The sequence below is a fragment of the Scyliorhinus canicula genome, chromosome 2 (genome assembly GCF_902713615.1).
Source record: "Scyliorhinus canicula chromosome 2, sScyCan1.1, whole genome shotgun sequence".
Classification (NCBI taxonomy): domain Eukaryota; kingdom Metazoa; phylum Chordata; class Chondrichthyes; order Carcharhiniformes; family Scyliorhinidae; genus Scyliorhinus; species Scyliorhinus canicula.
Window position 1 is genome coordinate 64,580,109 of NC_052147.1, and position 27,660 is coordinate 64,607,768.

The 27,660-nt window shown below is 42.7% G+C and overlaps 1 protein-coding gene across 3 annotated transcripts in view; it reads right to left on the reverse strand.

Annotated features, from left to right (window-relative positions):
* Window positions 1-236: 236 nt before the first annotated feature.
* The window catches only part of LOC119954707 (potassium channel subfamily K member 16-like), a 187,804-nt gene continuing 160,380 nt past the window's right edge, over window positions 237-27,660 (reverse strand). For all 3 annotated transcript variants that reach the window (XM_038780200.1, XM_038780210.1, XM_038780191.1), the window contains 4 exons: window positions 18,622-18,742; window positions 11,935-12,101; window positions 8,301-8,469; window positions 237-2,617 (listed from right to left, as the gene is read on the reverse strand). In XM_038780200.1, the coding sequence (XP_038636128.1) occupies window positions 2,184-2,617; window positions 8,301-8,469; window positions 11,935-12,101; window positions 18,622-18,742 (891 nt within the window). In that variant the 3' untranslated portion in view covers window positions 237-2,183. The remainder of the gene's footprint in view (window positions 2,618-8,300; window positions 8,470-11,934; window positions 12,102-18,621; window positions 18,743-27,660) is intronic.

A 27,660-nucleotide genomic window follows, 5' to 3' on the forward strand; every position in this document is an offset into this window, starting at 1 on the left:
TTTAGCCCAGTGTGCTAAACCAGCCAAGTCATCAGGCAGCCAAAATATTTAACCTGTTCCAGTTTTGAAGTTTACCCGAGATCCAAATCTCTTAGATATTCAACTACAAGAAACATCACAGCCTGCTGTGAACTTTCACTTTACAAGACCCTCACTTCAACATCAAATTCATTCAAGAAACCATAGGCCTGCCACATGGGAGACCAGAAATCACAAATCAGAGACTGAAGTAACTGTAACCTGGAAATGAATAACCTTTATTTTAAACTCATGTAAGCTTGCTGTTGAATAATTTAAATGGAGTACACAATCCAATTATAAGACACATCTTTTTCCACAAAACACACTGATTGTGGGCAGTAATGAAGCACATGCATTCAGTCCATTATTGTAGCTTGAAAGCAGGTAGATGTGGTAAAATATTACAAGGAGAATTTGAGGAAACCATGCCAATGATTATGCCTTATATAAAATAAGTGAAACGGATTATTTATAATGGAAAATTTGTAATAAAGTTTTATTTATCATTGCAAAAGTTTAATACAAAAATCGATGCAATGTAACAGTAAATGAATCCAGTACATGATGCATATATTATAACAGCAGAGAAATAAGGATTTAACAGCAGGGAGATAAGGATCTACTCCCATTCCGCAAGGACCTTAAAGAGGCTGGATTCTCCATTGTCGGGATCCTCCGTTTTGCCGGCAGCGCACTCATGGCCACGGATTTCCCAACAGCGTGGGGGTGCCCACAATGGGTAATCCCATTGGCCAGCTGCCGGGACGGAGGGTCCCGCTGCCGGCTGGGCATGCCGCACCAGAAAATGGGTGCGGCGGGGTGGAGAATCCCGCCTCCAGTGTTTCTCTGTTCAAACATTAATCATACAGCTAGTGCGAGAGATCTCAAATGTATCCAAGGTGGAGCAGGAGTTCCCTGAAAAACTACAAAACTAACAATTTTATACAGATATACAGACAAGTGATATTTTTAATTTTCACCAATCAGCAAGTTACAATGGTGTTCTGCTATCTCAGCCCAATTGTGTCAACAAGGCTAGATTACTTCATTGCATTCCAAGTTAGTGCATATGATTATATTATCCATTCACTGGTTAACATCACATTGCCTAATCACTACTAATGCACAAATACCTTCGAGCACGTGACTTACCTGTGGTTAGTCCTGCCCACTCCTCTGTCCTGTTTGCTGTTCAAATTTCTTTTAACCCCTTCAATAATGTATGGACCATCTAGTGTCTCAATGTGGAACTCTCGTATTGTATTATATGAACACGAATAATTTTTTAAAATAATTTTTCCAATTAAGGGACAATTTAGCGTGGCCAATCCACCCACCCTGCACATCTTTAGGTTGTGGGGGGAAACCCACACAGACACGGGGAGAATGTGCAAACTCCATACGGACAGTGACCCGGGGCCGGGATCGAACCCGATTCTCAGCACTGTGAGGCAGCAGTGTTAACCACTATGAAGACACCCTATGAAGATGAAACATAATTATGTCTGAAACATGTAGAAACAATTGAATATTTGATTGAAAAAAAATGAGCAATTCTATATCATCCATATCATGATTCATAATTAACCTCATTCAAATTGTAAATTCTCAAAGTATGGCACAGTAGTCTCATAATTGCAGTGGAAACTATGAAAACAGCATAAAGAACTTCATGGCAAATGAATGGGAATTCACCCGCAGTATGTTTCAAACAGGCTAAAATTTGATTTTACAATGCTTTAACAATTCCATACATTACTGACACCCACTTCAGCATATTACATGTATTAGCAAATCTAATATCTTCCAAAGCAAGAATAAACTTGAAAATATAAAATATATTTAATAATATATTTTTACAAAGATATATTTAACGTCCACTCACAAATCTTTGGCCGGTCAATTTTAAAGTAAGGAATTACTGTGGAGTCAGAAGGATTAGGTGCATTCCCTAATTCCACAATACTTCCGATGGCTCTCCACTCCTATCCCCACAGCCGATGACAGCAAGACACATCACTTGAAATTTATAATGGGTAGACAATTCATTCTGCCACTTTATCATCCAGTCAGTGAAAATAAAAAAAACTTTTCCCATTGTTGCTTTAAATGCTGCTCATCACCATTTATCAGTGATCGTGTGATATCTTCTACTGAGGAAATTATGTCTTCCTAGAGTTTAAAATAATTGGATGAATTATATTCTCTGGTTTTTCTTGGCCTGTATTCTTCGCATTCTTCTCTGGCTCAGGCTTTGTTTCCTCTTGATCATGATCCGAAGCTATTATTGTCAAATCAACATGTGAAGATTCTTGCTGTTTGAAAGGTTTCTGAGCTCCTTTCCTCACACCTGTCTCTGAACCTGATAATATGGAGACATTTTCTGAACTCGAATTTGCATTTGCGTCATATTTAAAGTTCATTTTTTCCTTTGCTGCTTTTTTCTTATTCTTAATTTTTGCAATTTTCTTTTCAGTGTCCTCCATAAAGACGGTCAGTAAGTTAAAAAGAAGGGCCAGCCATGCTATGCCGAAGAGGATCCAGATTGCGACCAATGCCCTGTAAAATCTATGGAACGTCCTGTGGGGGTCAGCACCTGGTGGCATAGATATGACCAGTTTACCTTAGAAATTAAAGGAAAAACTAAATACTGTAAATCTACAATAAGGAAAAACAGAAAACAGGGGAAGGATGGTACTTTTCTCATAAGGTTATCCAAATTGTTGGTATCGTTTCCCCTTCCAGGATGGCCAAAGGAGGTCAACCCAGAAGTCACATGCCAGTTGATGGAAAACACCTATCAGTGTAATCAGTGTAATGGGAATCAAATGTGTAGCCTTGCTCGACTATAACAAGCACATCACTGTGTTCTGCTTTTGGGGCGGGGCGGGGCGGGGCGGGGCGGGGCGGGGCGGGGGGGGGGGGGGGGGTGACGACGACTATCTGTAGACCTTTAAATAAAAGTTCCGTTTTTGGTATTTGGACAATTGTGAGAGCTAATGTTTTTTGAGGAGGTGACAAAGATGATTGATGAGGGGAGGGTGGTGGATGTTGTTTGCATGGACTTCAGTAAAGCCTTCGAAGTCACACAGGATCAGAGGTGAGGTGGTAAGATGGATACAGAACTGGCTCAGTCACAGAAGGCAAAGGGTAGCAGTAGAAGGGTTTTTTTCTGAATGGAAGGTTGTGACTAGTGGTGTTCCACAGGGATCTGTGCTGGGGCCCCTGTTGTTTGTTGTGTACATAAAACGATTTGGAGGAAAATGTAGCCAGTCTGATTAGTAAGTTTGCGGATGACACCAAGGTTGGTGGAGTGGCAGAGAGTGTTGAGGATTGTCAGAAGATACAGCAGGACATAGATAGGTTGGAGAATTATGTAGTGAAATGGTAAATGGAGTTTAATCCAAACAAATGAGGTAATGCATTTTGGTAGGTCTAACATAGAAGGGAAATATAATGTAAATGGCAAAACTCTTAGCAATATAGAAAGTCAGAGAGATCTGTACGTGCAGGTCCCCAGATCTTTGAAGGTGACAACACAAATGGACAGAGTAGTCAAGAAAGCATGCGGATTGCTTGCCTTCATTGGACGGGGCATCGAGTATAAAAACTGGCAAGTCATGCTACAGTTGTATAGAACCTTGGTAAGGCTGCACTTGGAATATTGCGCACAATTCTGGTTGTCACACTGCCAGAAGGATGTGGAGGCTTTGGAGAGGGTGCAGAGGAGGTTTACCAGGATGTTGCCTGGTCTGGAGGGTGTTAGTTATGTGGAGAGGCTGAATAGACTCGGACTATTTTCATTAGAAAGACAGAGATTGAGGGGTGACCTGGTAATAGGTCCACAAGATTATGAGGGGCATGGATAGAGTGGATGTCAGGCACTCTTTTCCAGGGTGGAGGGGTCAGTCACCAGGGGGCATAGGTTTAAGATCCGTGGGGCAAAGTTTAGGGGAGATGTGCGAGGCAGGTTTTTTTTATAAACACAGAGGGTGGGGAGTGCCTGGAATGTGTTGCCAGGGGAGGCTGTGGAAGCAGATACAATAACAGCGTTCAAAAGGCATCTTGACAAAAACATGGATAGGATGGGTATAGAGGGATCCGGCACAAGGAAATGCTGAGGGTTTTGACAAAGGTTGGTATCATGATTGGTACAGGCCAATGGGCCTGTTCCTGTGCTGTATTTTTCTTTGCTCTCTTTGTTCTATACAACTGAGTGAACACTACCCCACCTATCACGATCGCCAGCCCCTTGCGACATCACACACTGCATGTCTTTGGCAGAAATTTGTCATGGCTGGAAGCGCATTGGCCACCCATTACAACCCCTGCCTCATATTCAGTTCTATTCACTTAAAATAAAAATGTGGTGTATAACAGGTTGCAGATGCAATACACCCATTTAGCACAACCGCATAAGTGAATTCCTACCCCATTAGCTCTCTAAAGAAAAAGGACAGGTCAATGTTGTGTGTGGAAACCTTAGTCCAAGCTTGAGCTTTAATTAACCAAATTCACAGGAAACATTAGTCTGTCTTTTGTCTGTTGGGAATCCAACAGTCCTTTATATTTCCAACATTTTCAATGTATATTTGAATCAGCTAAAGGGGGAAATAATACACCACTTGTATACAAAAGGCTTCACCTTCAAACACAAACTGATTCCCGGCAAAAATAGTTTTATTTATGTTGATCAAATTAATTATGAACACAATAGAAGGTGACAACATTAAGGATAGGCAGAAAACAAATTACAGGCTGCGAGGAGAAGTGTCTCAATTCCATATTTGGATTACACACTCAATTATACATCTGCTCAGAACAATTGAGTAGTATGATGACAAGTATCAGGTTAACATGTGAAATATTTACACTGCTCCAGAGTACGCCTTCTAAATTCAGCTGTACAATCAGAGAGTAAGGACCATAGCTTTGTGATATTAGCTGGAATTTCAAGATTTTATTTTGTAAAACACAAGTGATACTGCAACAATGTTTGTAGGGTAAAAATATTTTAGTACCATGTGGGTAGGTGTTATCAAACTACATGTTTGTAAATGATGCTCACAAACTGTCCAACAGCTCTACAAGAGTGGTTTCATTCTGAGGTTAGACGCATTGTATGCTTAGAATCATAGCATTTCTACAGTGCAGAAGGAGGCCATTCGGCCCGAGTCTGCACCGACTCTCTGAAAGAACACCCCACCAGGCCCACTCTCACGCCACCCCTATATTTGGGGTGGCACTTTAGCACAGTGATTAGCACTGTTGCTTCACAGCGCCAGGGCCCCTGTGTCTGTGTGGGTTTTCTCCGGGTGCTCCGGTTTCCTCCCACAAGTCCCAAAAGACGTGCTGTTAGGTGAATTGAACATTCTGAATTCTCCCACAGTGTACCCAAACAGGCACCGGAGTGTGGCCACTAGGGGACTTTCACAGTAACTTCATTGCAGTGTTAAATGTTAGCTTACTTGTGACACTAATAAAGATTGTTATTTTGCAATCTGTTAACCTAGCCAAAAACCGAACAGCAGTGACATGGAATAAAACCATTTGTTTAATCTGATTGCAGATACTACAAGATAAATGCACTGCAATTTAACAATAATCTTTATTGGTGTCACAAGTAGGCTTACATTAACACTAAGCTCTCGGCAGCTATGTGAAATCTAATATCGATGTAGGGTGAAGAAAGAATGAGTGCGCATTATATGGAAGTGATGATACAAGCTTTAAATGTTTAATTTTGTGGTCTGCTTGCATTTAATGTGATCTTGTATATTCATTGAATTATGTGGTTAAAGCACAGAAGGATACCATATAGCCCATCGTTTACATGCCTCAGCTAGTCCCACTCCCCTTGCATTTTGCCCGCGGTCCTGAAAATCCTCTCTTTAGATGGTTATCTAATAATCAAATGTCCTTTTGAAAGTTCTGATTTAAGATGGCTCTACCGCACTCTCAGGACGTGGTCTTTCAACCAGAATCATTCTGCTCCTGCATTCTCTTTAGAATTGTTTCCTTTATTTTATATATTGCCTTTCTTCATTCTTCCAACTAAAATGGGCTGGTTCACACTTCTCTACATTAAATTTAACCTGTCACACATCCAGCCATTCCACCATCCTTTGTCATCTTAAAGACCATCATTATCCTCCTCATAGTTCACAGTACGTCCGAGTTTTGTGTCACTTGTAATTTTTGATATTGTACCATGCACGCACACAATTCTAGGTTAGTAATATAAATCAAGCAGAGCAGTGGTCCTATGTTACGGTTTGGGTTTATAAGCTTATGTTTTGGAAATCTGTCTTTAAATTGAGTGTAAAGTGAAGGGTGTCAAGTGACCTTTTCTGATGTCTGTCTGACAGCAAGCCTGAATGGTGCCTTTTGGAACCCATACCATATATTACTCTCATCAACACTCTCCAGCAAGTTAGCTAACCACAATTTTCCCTTAACAAATCAAGTTAGCTTTCCTTAAGTCATTGCAATTGTCTAAATTGTTACATTCTGGCGCTTGGCCGGGAGGAATGATGCACAGTTGAACGTCTAGTTCTTGACTAGTTAAAGTATTTTATTATAAAATAAATGAGAGGTAAAGATAACTATAAGAAATATATTACAAATGACTAATACTGATAAATTATCCTAGAGCTACTCCAAGTATGACAATCCACTAACACAACTAACTCCCAACTCCAAGGAACAGAGTCACATGGCAGTTTTCCACTGCCACCTGCTGGTCGGAGGTAGTTTACATCATTATATACATGATTGCTTATACATATCATCACATAAATTACAGTTAATTTTATCCACAGTCATCATTTCTAAAAGCTTACGTATCACCAAGGTTAAACTGGCCTGTAGTAAATATGACTTTTCGATTCGCTTTTAGACTCCCTGTCTGGTTGTTTCAACTGTGTCTACTGAAACCAACAGCAGCAAGCATTTAGCTTGAACTACCTTTATGCACAGGACAATTTTTTTAAGAGTTTAAGATGTTTTAAAATATAAGCATGTCAAGGCTATCCGAAGTGGATCACACCTCCACTCAGCAAATGCATGAATTTGGACCAATAAAACAGCACTCAGTAAGGCAAAGGGTGTCTCTATTTAGTGCTCTTGGAATTGATTCTAATTTCTTATCATGATTCAGTTACACAAAACTGTGATCGGCATTCCAATAATTACACCATCTATTGCAGAATTCAGTGTTTGGCTGCAGCTCTATAGTGCCATATTCATCTATCCGAGGAGCACGTGAAGACTGATTCGCTAAGTGATTTATATTGCAGGGTTGCAGCCTCCCATCAATATGTCACAAATACAGATGCACAGTGTTAATTATCAATGATTCTGCTACTTATAGGCCATATTGCAGTAATGAAGTGTTATGAAACTGCTGTTTAATGTTGGCAATTTAATTGGTACGTTATTAACATTAACTAAGATTATCAAATTAGAGGTCTATTTAATGAAGATGCACTGTAAAACGATCTCTTCAGTCTTTGCGTTTTGTTAGTCCCTGTGCTCTGAAATGTAGCTAAAATATGACACTTTTTTCAATTAAGGGGCAATTTAGCTTGGCCAATCCCCCTACCCTGTACATCTTTGGGTTGTGGGGGTGAGACCCACGCAGACACGGGGAGAATGTGCAAACTCTACACAGACAGTGACTCAAGGCAGTGATCGAACCCGGTTCCTCGCCGCCAAGAGGCAGCAGTGCTAATAGCTGCGCCAGCATGCCACCCTAAAGTATTACAGATACAACAGTATTAATGCGTAGCACACAAATATAAAGTGTCTGCAATATCAATCTTTCAATTTTATTATATTTTTAATTGGGTAAGTATGCTATTTCTAATCTCCAAAGTATTATATATTTTTTTTTTTTTAATTTAGATTACCCAATTATTTTTTCCAATTAAGGGGCAATTTAGCGTGGCCAATCCACCTACTCTGCACATTTTTGGGTTGTGGGGGTGAAACCCACAGACAGGGGGCGAATGTGCTAACTCCACACGGACAGTGACCCAGAGCCGGGATCGAACCTGGGACCTTAGCGCCGTGGGGCGGTTGTGCTAACCACTAGGCCACCGTGCTGCCCTGCCAAAGTATTATATAAACAGGGCCTGTCATTATGTAGTTGTCAGGAGGAGAGATGCAAGTTCATATTTCAGCGAGGCATTTTTGCAGGATTTTCAATGTTTTTGTATTTGAAGAAAATATGATCACCTTTATTCATATTCTTTTCAATTAATTGTGTCATAACTCACCCACTACATAATCACCAAAACCAATGGTGCTGAGAGTGATGAATGCATAATAAACTCCTTCCCTGTACGACCAGTTCTCAAAAATGCAAAAAACTAAAGGTGGCAAGGCCAAGAATACTACAGCACCAATTACGAGAAAAAACAGGAATGTTAAAAGCTTCACTCGTTTCTGAAATAGAAAAACAGGCATTTAATAGTCACATGGCAAGTTACAAAATTAATTAGAGTAATCAGGCATTTTAAAGAAAGCAATAAAATTATAAATTAAAACTCATTTTGTTAAACACAAATTTGAATTGAAAGTCACAGCATATTGTTTCAAATGTAAATGATCTTTTTACTATATTTTGTGTTTCTGTCTAGCTTCTTAGCTTATTCATTATTGTTACCCATACAATATGCTAGAGCTAGGTTATGCCAAAATATGTATTTTAATCCTTAATGGAAGCAATTTTATTTGTATATATGTACTCATATGTATACAATCCACATTATCCACATAAGACCACACTCACCTGGTTGCATTCTTACTTGTTTCATCAGAGCCAGAGGATCTCCTGCACAGGCTTCTCTTCCAAATGCCCACTCAATTAAGTTTGGTACCCCCATAAGTATCTATTTCTCATTTACATGCTGATCCTCAGTGGCAATGTCCAAAAATACATTAGTTTCCAGATGTATGCCAATGACACCCAGGTAGAGCACACCACCACGTCTCTTGACTGCTACATTGCCCCTAAATTGTCAGACCTCTTTTACAACATCCAGTATTGGGTGAATAGAAATTTCCTCCACAAAATATTGAGAAGATCAAGCTTCATTCCCTACCCGCTAACTTCATCTCTCTCCCTGGTAATGGGCTGAGGTGAAACCAGAGTGTTTACAACCTTGGTGTTGTATTTGATCCCAAGGTGAAGTTCCAATTCATTTGGGTTTATCACTAAAGCTGCATTTCCACCTCCACCATTGCCCTGCCTCAATGCATCTGCTGCTGAAACCCTCATCCATGCCTTTGTTGCCTCTGGATTTGACTACACAGATGTATTTTGGCAGGCTTCCCAAGTTCTAATGTCCATAACCTTGAGGTCATTCAAATCGCTGCTGCGTCCTCACTTGAACCAAATGCCAGTCACCGATCATCTAGTACACAATATCTCAATTTTAAAACACCGACCTGTGTTTACAGATTCCTCTGTGGCCATACTCCTCTGTAATCTTCTCTATCCCCACAATCCCCTGAGATATCTGAACTCCTCTGTAGAGTTCAGCATCTTGAGCATTCCCCATTTTAATTGCTCAATCATTGATATTATATGATGTGGAGATGCCGGCGTTGGACTGGGGTGAGCACAGTAAGAAGTCTTACAACACCAGGTTAAAGTCCAACAGGTTTGTTTCAAACACGAGCTTTCGGAGCGCAGCTCCTTCCTCAGGTGACCTGAAGAAGGAGCTGCGCTCCGAAACCTCGTGTTTGAAACAAACCTGTTGGGCTTTAACCTGGTGTTGTAAGACTTCTTATTGATATTATATGTTGAGCTGCGTTGGTCTGAAACATCCAGAATTCCACCCCCCCCCCCCCCCCCCCCCCCCAAACCTCTCCGCCTTAATCCCTCACGTTCCTCCTTAAGGCACTCTTTCAAACCTCTTTGGCCAGACTTTTGGTCATCTGCCTAAAATCTCCCTGTGCAGCTTGATGTTAAAGAATAAAGCTCATGCGAATCACCTTGTGCTGTATTAATGGTGCTACATAAATACAAGTTGTTGTTGGTTTGGGTATCTAATATTTGCTTAATAATAAATGTATCTAACAATTGTGTTTTAATACGCAAAGGGAAAATTATTTAAATTGCATGGAAATGTGACTTAAATGTTTAAGAAATTTTTACCATTTTTGAATTTCCTTTTAGAAATGTAGGTTTTACTTTAAATCAATCTTAATCGGCTGGTAAGGTCTGCAGAATGGCAATCTCCGTCAGATTGCCACGCTTGCCAGACATACCCACACGGTGTCTAAGCCCCTGTCACACCCAACCTTCCAAACTCAGGCTGGGGGAGACAGGAGCTCACCCCCGGCAGGATCATCATGGAGCTACGAGGGGTTGTCACTATGTTATCATCATTTTGGGGGTGGGGTGAAATTGGTGTGGTGGCTTCCTTAGGGGGTTGTGCGTGTGGGGAGGGATCCCGTGAAAAGCTGGGTCTGGGTGTTTAAATAGTTACCCTGGAGTTAGATTATTTTGCATCTGACTCTTTCCGAGTAACTATCAGTGAAAAACTGGCAGAACCACCTGAAGTTAGTGATTTAAATCACTTCTGTCAGATGATTCCCAGCCCAGCGCAATTGTTCAGAAGAAGTTAACTCTTCTGGGCAATTGCTGGGTAAACCCTCATGTGGGAAACTCAGAGATGGATGCACCACAGCCTCATCGGGGTACCCCTTAAATGCAATGCTGGGGAAACGGAAAGTTATGGACCATTAATTTAGAGTGGGATTACACATTCTGAAGAGCCTCTTCAATTGATAAAGTTGTGTCTATTACTACTGTATGGCTAATATGAATTGTGATTTTTCTTCACTTTCTCTGAATCTAATGGTTAAGAAACTGCTTGTAATCTAGCACCAGAGCTATACTGCCACCTGAAGCAAACCTGTTCACATTGCCAATTTAGCTGCCTCCATTATATGTTCAAATCATAGAATCCCTACAGTGTAGAAGGAGACCATTCAGCCCTTCAAATCTGTACAGACCCTCTGACAGAGCTCTTTATCTAGGCCCACTCCCCCACCCTATCCCTGTAACCCCACCTAACCATTGGACACTATGAGGAAATTTAGCATAGCCAATGCACCTAACCAGCACATTGTTTGACTGTGGGAGGGAACTGAGCACCCAGTAGAAACCCACACAGACTTGACGAGAATGTACAAACTCCACACAGTCATCCAAGGAAGGAATTGAATCTGGGTTCCTGGCATTGTGAGGAAGCAATGCTATTCACTGTGCCACCGTGCTGCCCCCTGCTGCAACTCTAGGATAGGTGTAACATAAGTAAAACTTATTGTTTAATTGCAACCAGTAGTCTGTGCCAACACAGGTTACATCAATATTGACATCAATTAATGAGCCAACCGAGGTCCGGTTTTGAAACCACCACAAAAACTACAGTGGCAAATTATAATGTATATTTTAAGGCAGCAATATACTCGCAGAATGCTAACCCTTCACTTTTAAGTAGCAAAATTTAAAGGTCACCAAGAAGCCTGCTTTAAGGGTCATAAGTGAAAATTCAAGCTGCAATAACATGAGAAATGTGATCGTGGGAACCTAGTTCAATTCCGGCATTTCCACAAAATCTCACTGCAACACTTCCGTGGCTAGACAAGTGATTTCCTACACAAAGGGAGAACACTTGTAGACCATTCAATATTTCCAAGGGTGGAGGCCTCAATTGCTTCCCTTTTTCAAGCAATGTAATTTACTATTTGATGAGTTAAAATTAAAACTTTCCAAAAAGGAGCCAATTGAAATGAGCATGCATCAGAATATATCTCATTTATGTTTATAGTTTTTAATTGTTCTACAAGTGACAATCTTTTAAAGGTTCAGTGTAGGTTTTTTTTTTGCATCTGTACCTCTTTCACTCCTTTCTTGGACAGATAAACGCCCATTTTTTCTGAGTGGGAAGTTAGATATTTGCCAACATGGCTAAGAATAATCACGTGCACGGGGATTCCAAAGAGCGCATAGAAGACACAGAAGATCTGACCTCCAGCTGTTGTAGGGGAGATGTTTCCATAGCCTTTGGGATGAGAGAAAATAAGAAGGTTTAAAAACAACACCCCACATACCAATTGCTGTCTGCAAAACTGCACTTTCTTTCAGTAGGTTTTGACTGATAGGTGGAAGGAACAGGAAATTCTTTCATTTAAAAAAAACATTCTTAAGCAAACATTTTAACACCCTTGTACATTCCAAAATACATCAGCTAAACAGTGAAACCTTTTTCTGTTGAAGGATTGTAAATCCAGTCGGTTTCTTTTAAGTACAGCCTTCCTTGTTGACTTTAGATTAACAAATACTTTACCTTTTGGGATGGGTTTTGTAATAGCCTGCATGGGGCCTACGAGGTGGGAATGATCATCTTCCCCGTGCGCAGTACGAGCTGGCCTGCTGTGGGTGGAGGATCTCTATTAACCTCTGTATAAAAAGTAAGACACTGACCAGAACAGGAACCCAGTAGGGATCTACAAGGCGGTACATATATTGTGTTGTGAATAAAACTACACTTCTTTATTTTACTGGATGTGGGCTTCCTATGTCCTTAAAGGTTTGAAAATACGAGTTCCCTGACAAAAAAAGTGTTCTGCGATTGTCCAAGGAATGCATTATGCAGATCTGTACATACAAAAGATATTATAAATACCATGTGACAACACTTGTGGCGTTGATGAAATGGATCATCAAACAGTATATCCGGTCCAATAGATGGGGTGTGTCATAATATACACACAAGTATATGATGGTGCACAGACAGACATTGATTGACACACAGGTTGACCAATGAAGACACAGAACACAGCAGCCAATCACCAGACAGGACACGACCACTATAAAGCCAGAGGGCACTAGTCTTCCCGCTCCCTCGGGATGCAGCCTCTGAGACAGTCAGAGCCTGTGAGCAACAACTGGAACATCCACCATGTGGTAGTAAGATAGTCTGGTCAGGTTAGCCTCAGGTCTCCAGTCAACTCAGCATAGTGTCAACCCACAGTTAAAGTATGTTTAATAGTTAAGAGTTCAATAAAATAGAGTTGCATTTCTTCAAGTGTTGGAAGCCCGTCTCTCTCACGTTTATAGTAAACGCAGTCCTCGCATACCCAGCTTACCCAACACATCAGGGTGCAAAAACATAACTGCACCCTTTGGAAGGGTTTCTGGCATTTAATATATTCAGTGTTTAAACAAACTAGAAATGAATTACCATCAATCCTTCTGGATGTTTGTGCATCAAAAATGTTTGGAGATTTTGATGAATAGTTTAAAATGGCCTCTTGTGTTCTTGCATTAATGAGTTTCAGCCACAACAACTACAACACCCAAACGTATTGCACAACATTCAAGGACACACTTCCCTCTCTCTTGAAGGAGGAGTTAGCACGCAACTGGAAGTTGCAGGGACTAGCTGAAGAGGAGAAGCACACCTGTATTCCTTTATCCCATGAAGGAGATGGTGCAGGTCATTATGGGTAGGTCTATTGCAGAGGCCATGGCTAGCAATGGGACTAAATTGTTAAAGATAGCAGTATCCACATGCCTAATCTTTGTTCGTACAGTTCACGTTTCCCTCATGCCACAATATCTCTACAAGCTGCAGGCGGCGTAACTATGTATATTTTCTGCTCTCCCCCCTTGCGGTCTCATCCTTGTCCCTTTTTTCTTTCAAGTTCCCACTAACTGAAACCTGTCCAGGCAATAAAGGAAGTTCAGGAAGACAATCCTGAATAGGACTCATTTGATTCCACATTTTTTGCCACCAGCTAAGATACTAACACTGTACATCATTTGGAGGTTGGGGTAGAGGTGCTATCTACAAGTGAGAAGTTGGGCAAAAGCAGCTGGGACAGGGGCAGGGATAGTGCATGTGTCAGCTTGCCAGAAGATGAAGGCACACACGGGTTCTGATGTCAATGACTCAGATGAAGTCAGTAATCTACCAGAAGACAGATTAAGGGGTGTGCATACTGAAATGCTTGGTCCTGCATTCAATGTCAAGTATTTGAGGCTATGTCCCCCAGTTCTAGTTTCACCCGCCAGTAGAAACAACCTCCCTGTTTCTATCTCATCTATTCCCTTCATAATTGTATGTGTTTCTATAAGGTCCCCCCTCATTCTTCTAAATTCCAATGTCAGAAATACTCACACCCCAAACCAAATAGAGAAAAACTCCCCCCCCCCCCCCCCACCCCGACTCAAGAGGGTTTTACAGCCCTCTGCCCTCTGAAATAATTATTTATATGGATGGTTTAGAGGTTGCCTCCATTTTGAGGTGCCCCCTCAGTCTCTTGCCTGCCTCTAAACATTCACCTTTCTCGGTGAGGCTGCTGAGGTATAGAGCTACCGGCCCTATGACAGGGCAATGCTTGAAATCTGAAATTGAAGCCAAAAATGTTGGAAATACATAGCAGGTCTGACAGCATTTGTGGAGAGAGGAGCACAGCTAATGTTTCAGATCCATGACCTGTTTTGGTGAATGTGGAATTGGGTTGAGGTCACTGGTACTGCCCTTGGGTTAGTTCTTCACTTACAGCCTTGGGGGGAAAAAAGCAATGTCGGTTGTGCCTACCTTCCTCCTCTCCCACTTCCTCATCCTCCCCCATTCCAAAACTACCCCCTCCTCATGCTTCTGCATTTCCTTAGTCTTTCATCTGATAGGTGGTGACAAGGACTGTTCCATCATGGATGATGATAGCTTGAGGCAGCATGCAGTAAAACACCACCATCTACAGGTTTCAGTGGCAACTTCTTTAGAGAAGGAGAAGATAAATATTGGTTGTCTTGCCTCCTGCTAAAAGCCCTTTTCCTCCTCCCTCTTCCAACAGTTTGTCATGCTCTGCGGGACCTCTGTTCATTGTCCCAGTCATGTTTGATTCCAACAGGAAAGCTACTGCTGCACATATGCCCTAAAGTTTATGAAGTAGCCTTGAAGTCAGAAAAAAATACTTTAGCATATCAATGCTTTGACTGTGTACTGTTCCTTCCAGCTAGAATTAAAGAGGGTGGGAGAAAATGTGGATAATCCCTGAAAATGAGCAGAGAGATTGTGATGCCCCATTAACTTTGACATGTGCCCATTTAAAGTAATGCAGGCAGTACACAGTGGTGGTGCCGGGGGGAGAGAATGGCCAATATTACCTCCTGACTCTCTGCCCATTTAGCATGGCTGGAAATTAGGCATGTGGGTACTACAAGTACCAGGTCCATGTACAAATGCAGCATGGGGGCAGCACGGTGGCACAGTGGTTAGCATTGCTGCCTACGGCGCTGAGGACCCGGGTTCGAATCCCGGCCCTGGGTCACTGTCCATGTGGAGTTTGCACGTTCTCCCCGTGTCTGCGTGGGTTTCACCCCCACAACCCAAAGATGTGCAGGGTAGGTGGATTGGCCACACTAAATTGGAAAACTTGGGTACTCTAAATTTATTTTTAAAAAAACAAATGCAGCATGACCTGCACAATATGACAAATGGCAAGTAATATCTGTGCCACATAAGTGCCAGGCAATGACCATTTCCAACAAGAGAATATCTAACCATCATCCCTTGACATTCAATGGCATAACTATCACAGAATCCCCCACTATCAACATCCTGGGGGTTACCATTTCCCAGAATTTAAACTGGACCAGCCGGCACGGTGGCACAGTGGTTAAGCACTAGTACTTGGGTTCAATTCTTTTTTTAAATTTAGAGTACCCATTTTTTCCCCCAATTAAGGGGCAATTTAGCATGGCCAATCCACCTAACCTGCACATCTTTTGAGTTGCGGGGGTGAAACCCACGCAGACACAGGGAGAATGTGCAAACTCCACACGGACAGTGACGCAGGGCTGGGATTCAATCTTGGGATCTTGGCGCCGTGAGGCACTGTGCCACCGTGCCGCACAACCTGGGTTCAATTCCGACCTCAGGCAACTGTCTGCATGGAGTTTGCACATTATCCCCATGTCTGCGTGGGTTTCCTACGGGTGCTTTGGGTTCCTCACACAGTCCAAAGAAGTGCAGGTTAGGCGTGTTGGCCATGCTAAATTGTTCCTTAGTGTGGGGTTGCAGGAATAGAACAGGGGATTGGTCCCAGGTAGTGTGTTTATTCAAAAGGTCGGGGCAGACTCGATGGGCTGAATGGCTTCCTTCTGCACAGCAGGGATTCAATGATTCTGTGATATAAATACTGTAGCTGCAAGAGCAGGTCAAAGGCTGGGAATTCTGCAGAGTAACTCATCTCCTAACTCTCCAAAGCCTATCCACAATCTGTAAGGTACAAGCAGGAGTATAATGGAATACTCTCCACTGAGTAGTCCACCGAGGGCAGTTCCAAAAACACTCAAAAAGCTTGACACCAGCCAGAACACAGCAGCCTGCTTGATTGGCATCCCTTGCACAAATATTCACTCCCTCCACCACCAACAAATAGTGGCAACAGTGTGTACTATCTACAATGTGCACCACCCAAACCTGTGACCGCTACAATTTAGAAAAACAAGGGCAGCAGACACATGGGAACACCACTACCTAGAGGTTCCCCTTCAAGCTATTCATCATCCTGACTGGGAAACATATGGGGCGCAATTCTCCGCACTCACGACGGTGCGGAGAATAGCGGGGGTCGTAAATTTTTACGACCTCCACACGCCCAACTCCCGACACGAATCGCTGCCGCCGTTTTTTTACGGCCAGCAGCGATTTTCAGCTGGCCGATGGGCCGAATTCCAAGCCCTTTACGGCCGTTTTTACGTACGGCAAACACACCTGGTCTGGCCGTTCGTAAAAACGGCCGTAAAGTCCCGATCTTGGCAACCATGGCACCGATTGGCACGGCAGTACCACGGCCGTGCCAAGGGTGCCATGGGCCCGCGATCGGTGGGCACCGATCGCGGGCAGCGGGTCCGATTCCCGCGCACTCTTTCTCCTTCCGCCGCCCCGCTGTATCACTTCGCGGGGCGGCTGAGGGGCATCCCGGCCCGCGCATGCGCGGGTTTCGCGCAAATGCGCGATGACGTCATCCGCGCATGCGCGGGTTGGATTCTTCCAATCCGCGCATGCGCGGCTGACGTCATGTGACGCGTCAGCCGGCGCAAACTCTGGCAAGCGGGCTTAACGAAATTCGTTAAGCCCGCGATGCCGGAGTTCACGGCCGCGGCATACTAGCCCCGACCAGGGACCAGAATCGGTTCCCGGTCGGGGAGGGGGAGGCTGGCGTCAAACCCGCCCGGTTTTGACGCCAGCCTTACGATTTCTCCCTGTCTGGGAGAATCGCGCCCATGGCTATTCCTTCACTGTCGCTGGGTCAAAATCCTGGAATCCCTCCCTAACAGCACTGGTGGGTGTACCTACCACAGTGACATAGAACATAGAGCAGTACAGCACAGAACAGGCCCTTCAGCCCTCGATATTGTGCCGAGCCTCGTTCAAAACCAAGATCAAGCTATCCCACTCCCTGTCATTATGGTGTGCTCCATGTGCCTATCCAATAACCGCTTGAAAAGTTCCTAAAGTGTCCGACTCCACTATCACAGCAGGCAGTCCATTCCACACCCTAACCACTCTCCATGTAAAGAACCTACCTCGGACATCCTTACTATATCTCCCACCCTGAACCTTATAGTTATGCCCCCTTGTTAGAGCTACATACACCCGAGGAAATAGTCTCTGAATGTCCGCTCTATCCCCCTCATCATCTTATAAGCCTCTATTAATTCGCCTCTCATCCTCCTCCGCTCCAAAGAGAAAAGCCCTAGCTCCCTCAACCTTTCCTCATAAGACCTATCCTGCAAACCAGGCAGCATCCTGGTAAATCTCCTTTGCACTCTTTCCAATGCTTCCACATCCTTCCTATAGTGAGGTTACCAGAACTGCACACAATACTCCAAATGTGATCTCACCAGGGTCATGTACAGTTGCAGCATAACCCCACGGCTCTTAAACTCAAGCCCCCTGTTAATAAACGTTAACACACTATAAGCCTTCTTCATGGCTCTGTCCACTTGAGTGGCAACCTTCAGAGATCTATGGACATGAACCCCAAGATCTCTCTGTTCCTCCACATGCCTCAGAACCTTGCCGTTGACCCTGTAATCCGCATTCAAATTTTTCCTACCAAAATGAATCATCTTGCAATGACTGCAGTGGTTCAAGAAGGCAGCTCACCCCCATCTACTCCAGGGCAATAGGGATGGGCAATAAACGCTGGCCTAGCCAACGACACTTGCATCCCGTAAGTGAATTAGAAAAGTACAAGAATGCATCAGGCTTGACTGTTAGGCTACTTTGCCCATGGTCAAATTGTCTGCCAGCACTCACTGTCTGTGCTTGCACATGGAGAATGATTAATTGGATAAGGTACTGAGGGGGCTCTTGGCTTCTGTGAAACCTGTGATAGCCCAACACAAGTCAGTACCTGCAGAGAAACAGAGGGAAAAGGGAATTGAACTAAAGAGAAACAAAAGGAGAATTGGAGAAATGTTTGAAATTATAGAAACTTGCTTAATTTGCATTGTGTTGGGTGTGCCTCTTCAAAGAGTAATTCAATAAGTTCAAATCTCACCTATTGTTGACACCACTGTAACTGCAAAAAAGAAAGAGCTGCTAAAATCCCAGTTAGTGTGGGAAGAATTGGAATCATTTCCAATAGGGTTCACTCCGTGTTTTATAGCTTCAGTTATTGCCTGTAGAGGTAGAAAACATAATGGATATTATTAAATCCCAATGCAAAAAACTTTTCCTAAAAAAACATCAGTACTAATCTTTGAAACAAGGATAAAGTAGTTGTTTTACCGAATGTCATTTGTATCTGAAAACTGCACATTGGCCTGAATACTCGTGCCTTATTATTTTCCAACATAAGTTTAGTATTTTTGCTTTGAAGGAGTGATTGATGGCTGAAGTAATTGCCATAGATATCATGTATATAGATTTTCATAGCTCATTATGTGCAGTGTTGGTCTCCTTATTTGAGGAAGGATGCTCTTGCACTCGAGTGAAAGTTTACCAGACTGATTCCTGGGATGGCGGGTCTGGCGTATGAGGAGAGATTTAATCGGTTAGGATTGTTTTCGCAGGAATTCAGAAGAATGAGGGGGGGATCCCATAGAAACCTATAAAATTCTAATAGGACGAGACAGTGTATATGCAGGAAGGATGTTCCGGATAATAGGTGTGAACAGAACCAGGGGTCACAGTCTGAGGATGCGGGATAAACCATTTAGGACAGAGATGAGGAGACATATCTTCACCCAGAGAGTGGTGAGCCTGTGCAATTCCTTACCACAGGAGGTAGTTGAGGCCAAAATATTGCATGTTTTCAAGAAGCAGTTAGATATAGCACTTTGGGTGAAGCGGATCAAAGGAAAAGGGGGGGGGGGAGAGAAGTGGGATTAGACTATTGAATTGGATGATCAGCCATGAGCATAATGGCAGAGCGGGCTTGCAGTAATAAAATATGGCTACAGCATTTGAATCCAGACATTAGAAATATAGTTACAGGACTTGAATTGTTACCAGGGGTTATTTTCAGAAGTTAACAAAATCCTTTAAGTGTCTCAGTATTTCTGCAAGACAGCAAACTAGGAATCAGTGAGCTTTGGTCCAAGAACATTTTCAATTTTTAAAAAAAATTTAGAGTACCCAATTTATTTTTTCCAATTAAGGGGCAATTTAGCGTGGTCAATTCACCTACCCTGCACATCTTTTGGGTTGTGGGGGGGCGAAACCCACGCAAACACGGGGAGAATGTGCAATCTCCATACAGACAGTGACCCAGAGCCGGGATCGAACCTGGGACCTTGAACATTTTCAAATTTAATAGGAAGTTGTTTTTGTGGTATACAATAGACCACGCCAGTCTGTTTCAATGAGCCACAGACACACGTCTTAAAAAAGGTCAATGCAGACACATTTGGGCACGGTAGCACAGTGGTGAGCACTGTTGCTTCAAGGCGCCAGGGTTCCGGGTTCGATTCCCACTTGGGTCACTGCCTGTGCAGAGTCCGCACGTTCTCCCCACGCCTGCGTGGGTTTCCTCCGGGTGCTCCAGTTTGCTCCCACAAGTCCCAAAAGACGTGCTTGTTAGGTGAATCGGAAATTCTGAATTCTTCCTATTTGTACCCAAACAGGTGCCAGAATGTGGATTTTCACAGTAACTTCAATATAAGCCTAGTTGTGACAATAAAACGCAAGCAGACATATTGACAGGATGTGCGTACTCTAGACCCTGGGCAGGTCACATGGCCCGTGAACGATGGCCCCACACTACCACACCATCTGAGAAATAGTGACTGCAAACATCAGAACATCTATCGCACAGTGGAATGAGAGTAAAGATGATGCTGGCATGCCCAGAAAGACGACGAGCACCAAAGTGTTCTTTGGTTGCTGTAGCTGTTCAACTTTAATGAGCAAAGAGTGTTGGATTGGGAGAGGGTAGGTTAAGGGAGAGAAATGCTGGTAGGTGTGCCCCAGATGATTTGCATTTGGGTAAGTTATACAAAGGGCACTCAGTGCCTGATTGAAGGAGCCGGCATTGAGAAGGAGGGGGTATGGTGTGCCCTGATAGTCACATCCTTACTATTATTGCCAACCCCCTTTACCCCGCAATCTCCTTCCTGATATTATTCATCTGCAGGGTGAATAATTCTTCTGAAATAAAATAGGGGACAACTCATCTCTGTACTGTGCCTATACTGTAAGAGAGTATCGTATAGGCAGAATCATCCAGAGTACTGCATGTATGTATAAATACCCAGAGCACTGCATGTATAAATATCCAGAGCACTGCATGTATAAATATCCAGAGCACGGCATGTATAAGTATCCAGAGCACGGCATGTATAAGTATCCAGAGCACTGCATGTATAAGTATCCAGAGCACTGCATGTATAAGTATCCAGAGCACTGCATGTATAAGTATCCAGAGCACTGCATGTATAAGTATCCAGAGCACTGCATGTATAAGTATCCAGAGCACTGCATGTATAAGTATCCAGAGCACTGCATGTATAAGTATCCAGAGCACTGCATGTATAAGTATCCAGAGTACTGCATGTGAAATGAAATGAAATGAAAATTGCTTATTGTCACGAGCAGACTTCAACGAAGTTACTGTGAAAAGCCCCTAGTCGCCACATTCCAGCGCCTGTCCGGGGAGGCTGGTACGGGAATCGAACCGTGCTGCTGGCCTGCTTGGTCTGCTTTAAAAGCCAGCGATTTAGCCGAGTGAGCTAAACCAGCCCCTAAGTGAGCTAAACCAGCATGCATAAATACCCAGCGTACTGCATGTATAAATATCCAGAGTACTGCATGTATAAATATCCAGAGTACGGCATGTATAAATATCCAGAGTACGGCATGTATAAATATCCAGAGTACGGCATGTATAAATATCCAGAGTACGGCATGTATAAATATCCAGAGTACGGCATGTATAAATATCCAGAGCACTGCATGTATAAATATCCAGAGCACTGCATGTATAAATATCCAGAGCACTGCATGTATAAATATCCAGAGCACTGCATGTATAAGTATCCAGAGTACTGCATGTATAAGTATCCAGAGTACTGCATGTATAAGTATCCAGAGCACTGCATGTATAAATATCCAGAGCACGGCATGTATAAATATCCAGAGTACTGCGTGTATAAATATCCAGAGTACTGCACGTATAAATACCCAGAGTACGGCATGTATAAATATCCAGAGTACTGCATGTATAAATATCCAGAGTACTGCATGTATAAGTATCCAGAGTACTGCATGTATAAATATCCAGAGTACGGCATGCATAAATATCCAGAGTACTGCATGTATAAGTATCCAGAGTACTGCATGTATAAATATCCAGAGTACTGCATGTATAAATATCCAGAGCACTGCATGTATAAATATCCAGAGCACTGCATGTATAAGTATCCAGAGTACTGCATGTATAAGTATCCAGACTACTGCATGTATAAATATCCAGAGTATTGCATGTATAAATATCCAGAGTATTGCATGTATAAATATCCAGAGTATGGCATGTATAAATATCCAGAGTATGGCATGTATAAATATCCAGAGTATTGCATGTATAAATATCCAGAGTATGGCATGTATAAATATCCAGAGTACGGCATGTATAAATATCCAGAGTACTGCATGTATAAATATCCAGAGTACTGCACGTATAAATACCCAGAGTACTGCATGTATAAATATCCAGAGTACTGCATGTATAAATATCCAGAGAATGGCATGTATAAATATCCAGAGTATGGCATGTATAAATATCCAGAGTATTGCATGTATAAATATCCAGAGTACTGCATGTATAAATATCCAGAGAATGGCATGTATAAATATCCAGAGTACGGCATGTATAAATATCCAGAGTACGGCATGTATAAATATCCAGAGCACTGCATGTATAAATATCCAGAGCACTGCATGTATAAATATCCAGAGCACTGCATGTATAAGTATCCAGAGCACTGCATGTATAAGTATCCAGAGCACTGCATGTATAAGTATCCAGAGCACTGCATGTATAAGTATCCAGAGCACTGCATGTATAAGTATCCAGAGCACTGCATGTATAAGTATCCAGAGTACTGCATGTGAAATGAAATGAAATGAAAATTGCTTATTGTCACGAGCAGACTTCAACGAAGTTACTGTGAAAAGCCCCTAGTCGCCACATTCCAGCGCCTGTCCGGGGAGGCTGGTACGGGAATCGAACCGTGCTGCTGGCCTGCTTGGTCTGCTTTAAAAGCCAGCGATTTAGCCGAGTGAGCTAAACCAGCCCCTAAGTGAGCTAAACCAGCATGCATAAATACCCAGCGTACTGCATGTATAAATATCCAGAGTACTGCATGTATAAATATCCAGAGTACGGCATGTATAAATATCCAGAGTACGGCATGTATAAATATCCAGAGTACGGCATGTATAAATATCCAGAGTACGGCATGTATAAATATCCAGAGTACGGCATGTATAAATATCCAGAGCACTGCATGTATAAATATCCAGAGCACTGCATGTATAAATATCCAGAGCACTGCATGTATAAGTATCCAGAGTACTGCATGTATAAGTATCCAGAGCACTGCATGTATAAATATCCAGAGCACGGCATGTATAAATATCCAGAGTACTGCGTGTATAAATATCCAGAGTACTGCACGTATAAATACCCAGAGTACGGCATGTATAAATATCCAGAGTACTGCATGTATAAATATCCAGAGTACTGCATGTATAAGTATCCAGAGTACTGCATGTATAAATATCCAGAGTACGGCATGCATAAATATCCAGAGTACTGCATGTATAAGTATCCAGAGTACTGCATGTATAAATATCCAGAGTACTGCATGTATAAATATCCAGAGCACTGCATGTATAAATATCCAGAGCACTGCATGTATAAGTATCCAGAGTACTGCATGTATAAGTATCCAGACTACTGCATGTATAAATATCCAGAGTATTGCATGTATAAATATCCAGAGTATTGCATGTATAAATATCCAGAGTATGGCATGTATAAATATCCAGAGTATGGCATGTATAAATATCCAGAGTATTGCATGTATAAATATCCAGAGTATGGCATGTATAAATATCCAGAGTACGGCATGTATAAATATCCAGAGTACTGCATGTATAAATATCCAGAGTACTGCACGTATAAATACCCAGAGTACTGCATGTATAAATATCCAGAGTACTGCATGTATAAATATCCAGAGAATGGCATGTATAAATATCCAGAGTATGGCATGTATAAATATCCAGAGTATTGCATGTATAAATATCCAGAGTACTGCATGTATAAATATCCAGAGAATGGCATGTATAAATATCCAGAGTATTGCATGTATAAATATCCAGAGTATGGCATGTATAAATAATGTGCAGCTGCACATCTTTTCTTTATTCTGGGAGAATGTCCAATGGAACCTGGCAGGAGGACGACAGATCACTCAGACCAGCTAAGGGGCTTTAGTCACCTCAAAAGATCAGCCCTTCACTTTGTCTGACAAATGAAACAGTATTGTCAATTTAAAATGCCGAATTGGCTGTCAGAATGCATGTTTCAAACCACCATGCAGATGCAGTGTAATTCGGGAATAATTTTGAACAGAATGAAATCTGATGATCCCAAGTCCCTCAAACAGTGTGAGCTTCTCCTCCCCTGCTCAAATGTCACTAAGAATCAGTGAATGATTATATCGCAAAAGGAGGCCATTTGACCTGTCATATATTTGTGCTGGCTTTCTGAAGGAGCAATTCACCTAGTATCATTACACCTTGCCCTGCACATGCTTCCTTTTCAAATAATAATCTAAATTTCCTCTTGAATGCTTCAACTGAACCTGCCCCCACCATATCTCAGGCAATGCATTCCAGATCCCAACTACTCATTATGTGAAATGTTTATCTTCATTGTTGCCATTGGCAGGTTGATGGAAAAAGTGAAGTCGTATGGGGTTCAGGGTGTATTAGCTAGATGGATAAAGAACTGGCTGGGCAACAGGAGACAGAGAGTAGTGGTGGAATGGAGTGTCTCAAAATGGAGAAAGGTGACTAGTGGTGTTCCACAGGGATCCGTGCTCGGACCACTGTTGTTCGTGATATACATAAATGATCTGGGCGAAGGTATAGCTGATCTGATTAGCAAGTTTGCAGATGATACTAAGATTGGTGGAGTTGCAGATAGCGAGGGGGAGTGTCAGAGAATACAGTAAAATATAGATAGATTGGAGAGTTGGGCAGAGAAATGGCAGATGGAGTTCAGTCCAGGCAAATGCGAGGTGATGCATTTTGGAAGATCCAATTCAAGAGCGGACTATACGGTCAATGGGAGAGTCCTGGGGAAAATTGATGTACAGAGAGATCTGGGAGTTCAGGTACATTGTACCCTGAAGATGGTAACGCAGGTCGATAGAGTGGTCAAGAAGGCATACAGCATGCTTGCCTTCATCGGAAGGGGTATCGAGTACAAGAGTCGGCAGGTCATGTTACAGTTGTATAGGACCTTGGTTAGGCCACATTTGGAATACTGCATGCAGTTCTAGTCACCACATTACCAGAAGGATGTGGATGGTTTAGAGAGGGTGCAGAGGAGGTTCACCAGGATGTTGCCTAGTATGGAGGGTGCTAGCTATGAAGAAAAGTTGAGTAGATTAGGATTGTTTTCATTAGAAAGACGAAGGTTGAGGGGGGACCTGATTGAGGTCTACAAAATTATGAGAGGTATGGACAGGGTGGATAGCAACAAGCTTTTTCCAAGAGTGGGGGTGTCAATTACAAGGGGTCACGATTTCAAGGTGAGAGGGGGAAAGTTTAAGGGAGATGTGCGTGGAAAGTTTTTTTACGCAGAGGGTGGTGGGTGCCTGGAACGCTTTGCCAGCGGAGGTGGTAGAGACAGGCACGATAGCATCATTTAAGATGCATCTGGACAGATATATGAATGGGCGGGGAACAGAGGGAAGTAGATCCTTGGAAAATAGGCGACAGGTTTTGATAAAGGATCTGGATCGGTGCAGGTTGGAGGGCCAATGGGCCCGTTCCTGTGCTGTAATTTTCTTTTGTTTTTTTTTGTATTGCTTCTTTTGCCTCTGGTTCTTGATTATTTCACAATGGGTACAGTTTCTCTCTGTCTACTCGGTCCAGAGACCCCTCGCAATTTTGAATACCTCTATCAACTCTCCTTTCAACCTGCTCTTCTCCAAGAACAACAGTCCCAAACTTCTCCAATCTTTCTACATAACTGAAGTTCCTCATGGAATCATTCTCGTAAATTATTTCTGCTCCATCTCTCATGTCTTCACATCTTTCCCAAAGCGTGGTGCCCATGATTTAACATAATTTGCCAGATGAGGACGAACCAGTGTTTTATATATAGAATCATAGAACCGTTACACCACGGTCCATGCCAGCCAGAGGACACCCAGATGTCCTTTCTAATCCCAATTCTCTGCAGCCGGTCCACAGTTTGTCGCTTAGAGCATTTAAGGTGCAGAGCCATTGGATGTTTAACATAATTTCCTTGTTTTTGTACTCTTTTCCCCTATTGAAGCAGCTTCAGATTCCGGATGGTTTATTAACCACACTCTCAACCTTTCTGCCAACTTCAATGATTTCTGCACATATATACTCCGGTCTCTGCTCCTTGCTATCACCTCATCAAAAAAAACTCAACATGTTAGTTAAACACAATTTTCCCTAAACAATCCTTTCTGGCTGTCTTAAATCAATGACTTTAGTCACTAATTATTTGTACTACCTGTCTTCTTGTACCCAGTGCACCCCCCCCCCCCCCCATTCTCTATATACTAGCACTCTGATGATCACCAGCACCTCAGTCCCCAACTCCCAACTGGTTACAAGCACCGGTGTGAATTGTCCCCTATTTTATTTGATAAGGATTGGTCACCCTGCACAAGGTGAATGAGAGCAGAAAGGAGGTTGTGGGCGACAAGCAGGTCGGCAGTAATGGCAAGGACATGACGGTCAAGGCATACCACTGATCCTTCAATCAGACACATTGTTCCTTTGAACAAGGACTAACAAGGCAAGGGAATATACAATTTTTGGTAGGACCCGAAGGACAGAGGATCAGAGGGACCTTCGTGTGCATGTCCATAGATCCTTGAAGACAGCAAGACAGGTAGATAAGGTGGTTAAGAAGGCTAATGGGATGCCTGCCTTTATTAACCAAGGCATTGAATATAAGATCAGAGAGGTTATGATGGAGTCATGTAAAATGTTGGTTAGGCCACAGCTGGAGTACGGTGTGTGGTTCTGGTCACCACACTACAGGAAGGAAGTGATTGCACTGGAGAGGGTGCAGAGGAGATTCACCAGGATGGTGCGTTGGATGAATTGTTTCAGCTATTAAAATAGACTGGATAGGCTGGGGCTCTTTTCCTTGGAGCAGAGAAAGCTGAGAGCAGACCTGATTGAGATGTATAAAATTATGAGGGGCACAGATAGGGTGAATAGGGAGGAACTTTTTCCCTTAGCAGAGGGGTTAATCATGAGGATGCACAGATTTAATATAAAGGGCAGGAGGTTTAAAGGGGATGCGAAGAAAAACATTTTCATTCAGATGGTGGTTGGAATCTGGAACTCACTGCCTGAAAGGGTAGTAAAGGCAGAGACCCTCACAACATTTAAGAAATATTTAAATGATCACTTGAAATGCCGTAGCATGCAAGGCTACGAAGCATACAATGCTACAAACCAAGTGTTGGAAAATGGGATTAGAGTAGATATGGGCAGCATGGTAGCACAGTGGTTAGCACTGATGCTTCACAGCACCAGGGACCCAGGTTCGATTCCCGACTTGGGTCACTGTTCCTGCTGAGTCTGCACGTTCTACCTGTGTCTGCGTGGGTTTCTTCTGGATGTTCCGATTTCCTCCCACTTGTCCCGAAAGACGTGCTTGTTAGGTGAATTAGACATTCTGAATTCTCCCTCTGTGTACCCGAACAGGTGGCGGAGTGTGACGACTGGGGGATTTTCATAGTAACTTCACTGCAGTGTTAATGGGAGCATATTTGTGAAACTAATGAAGCTTATTACTATTATGTGCTTG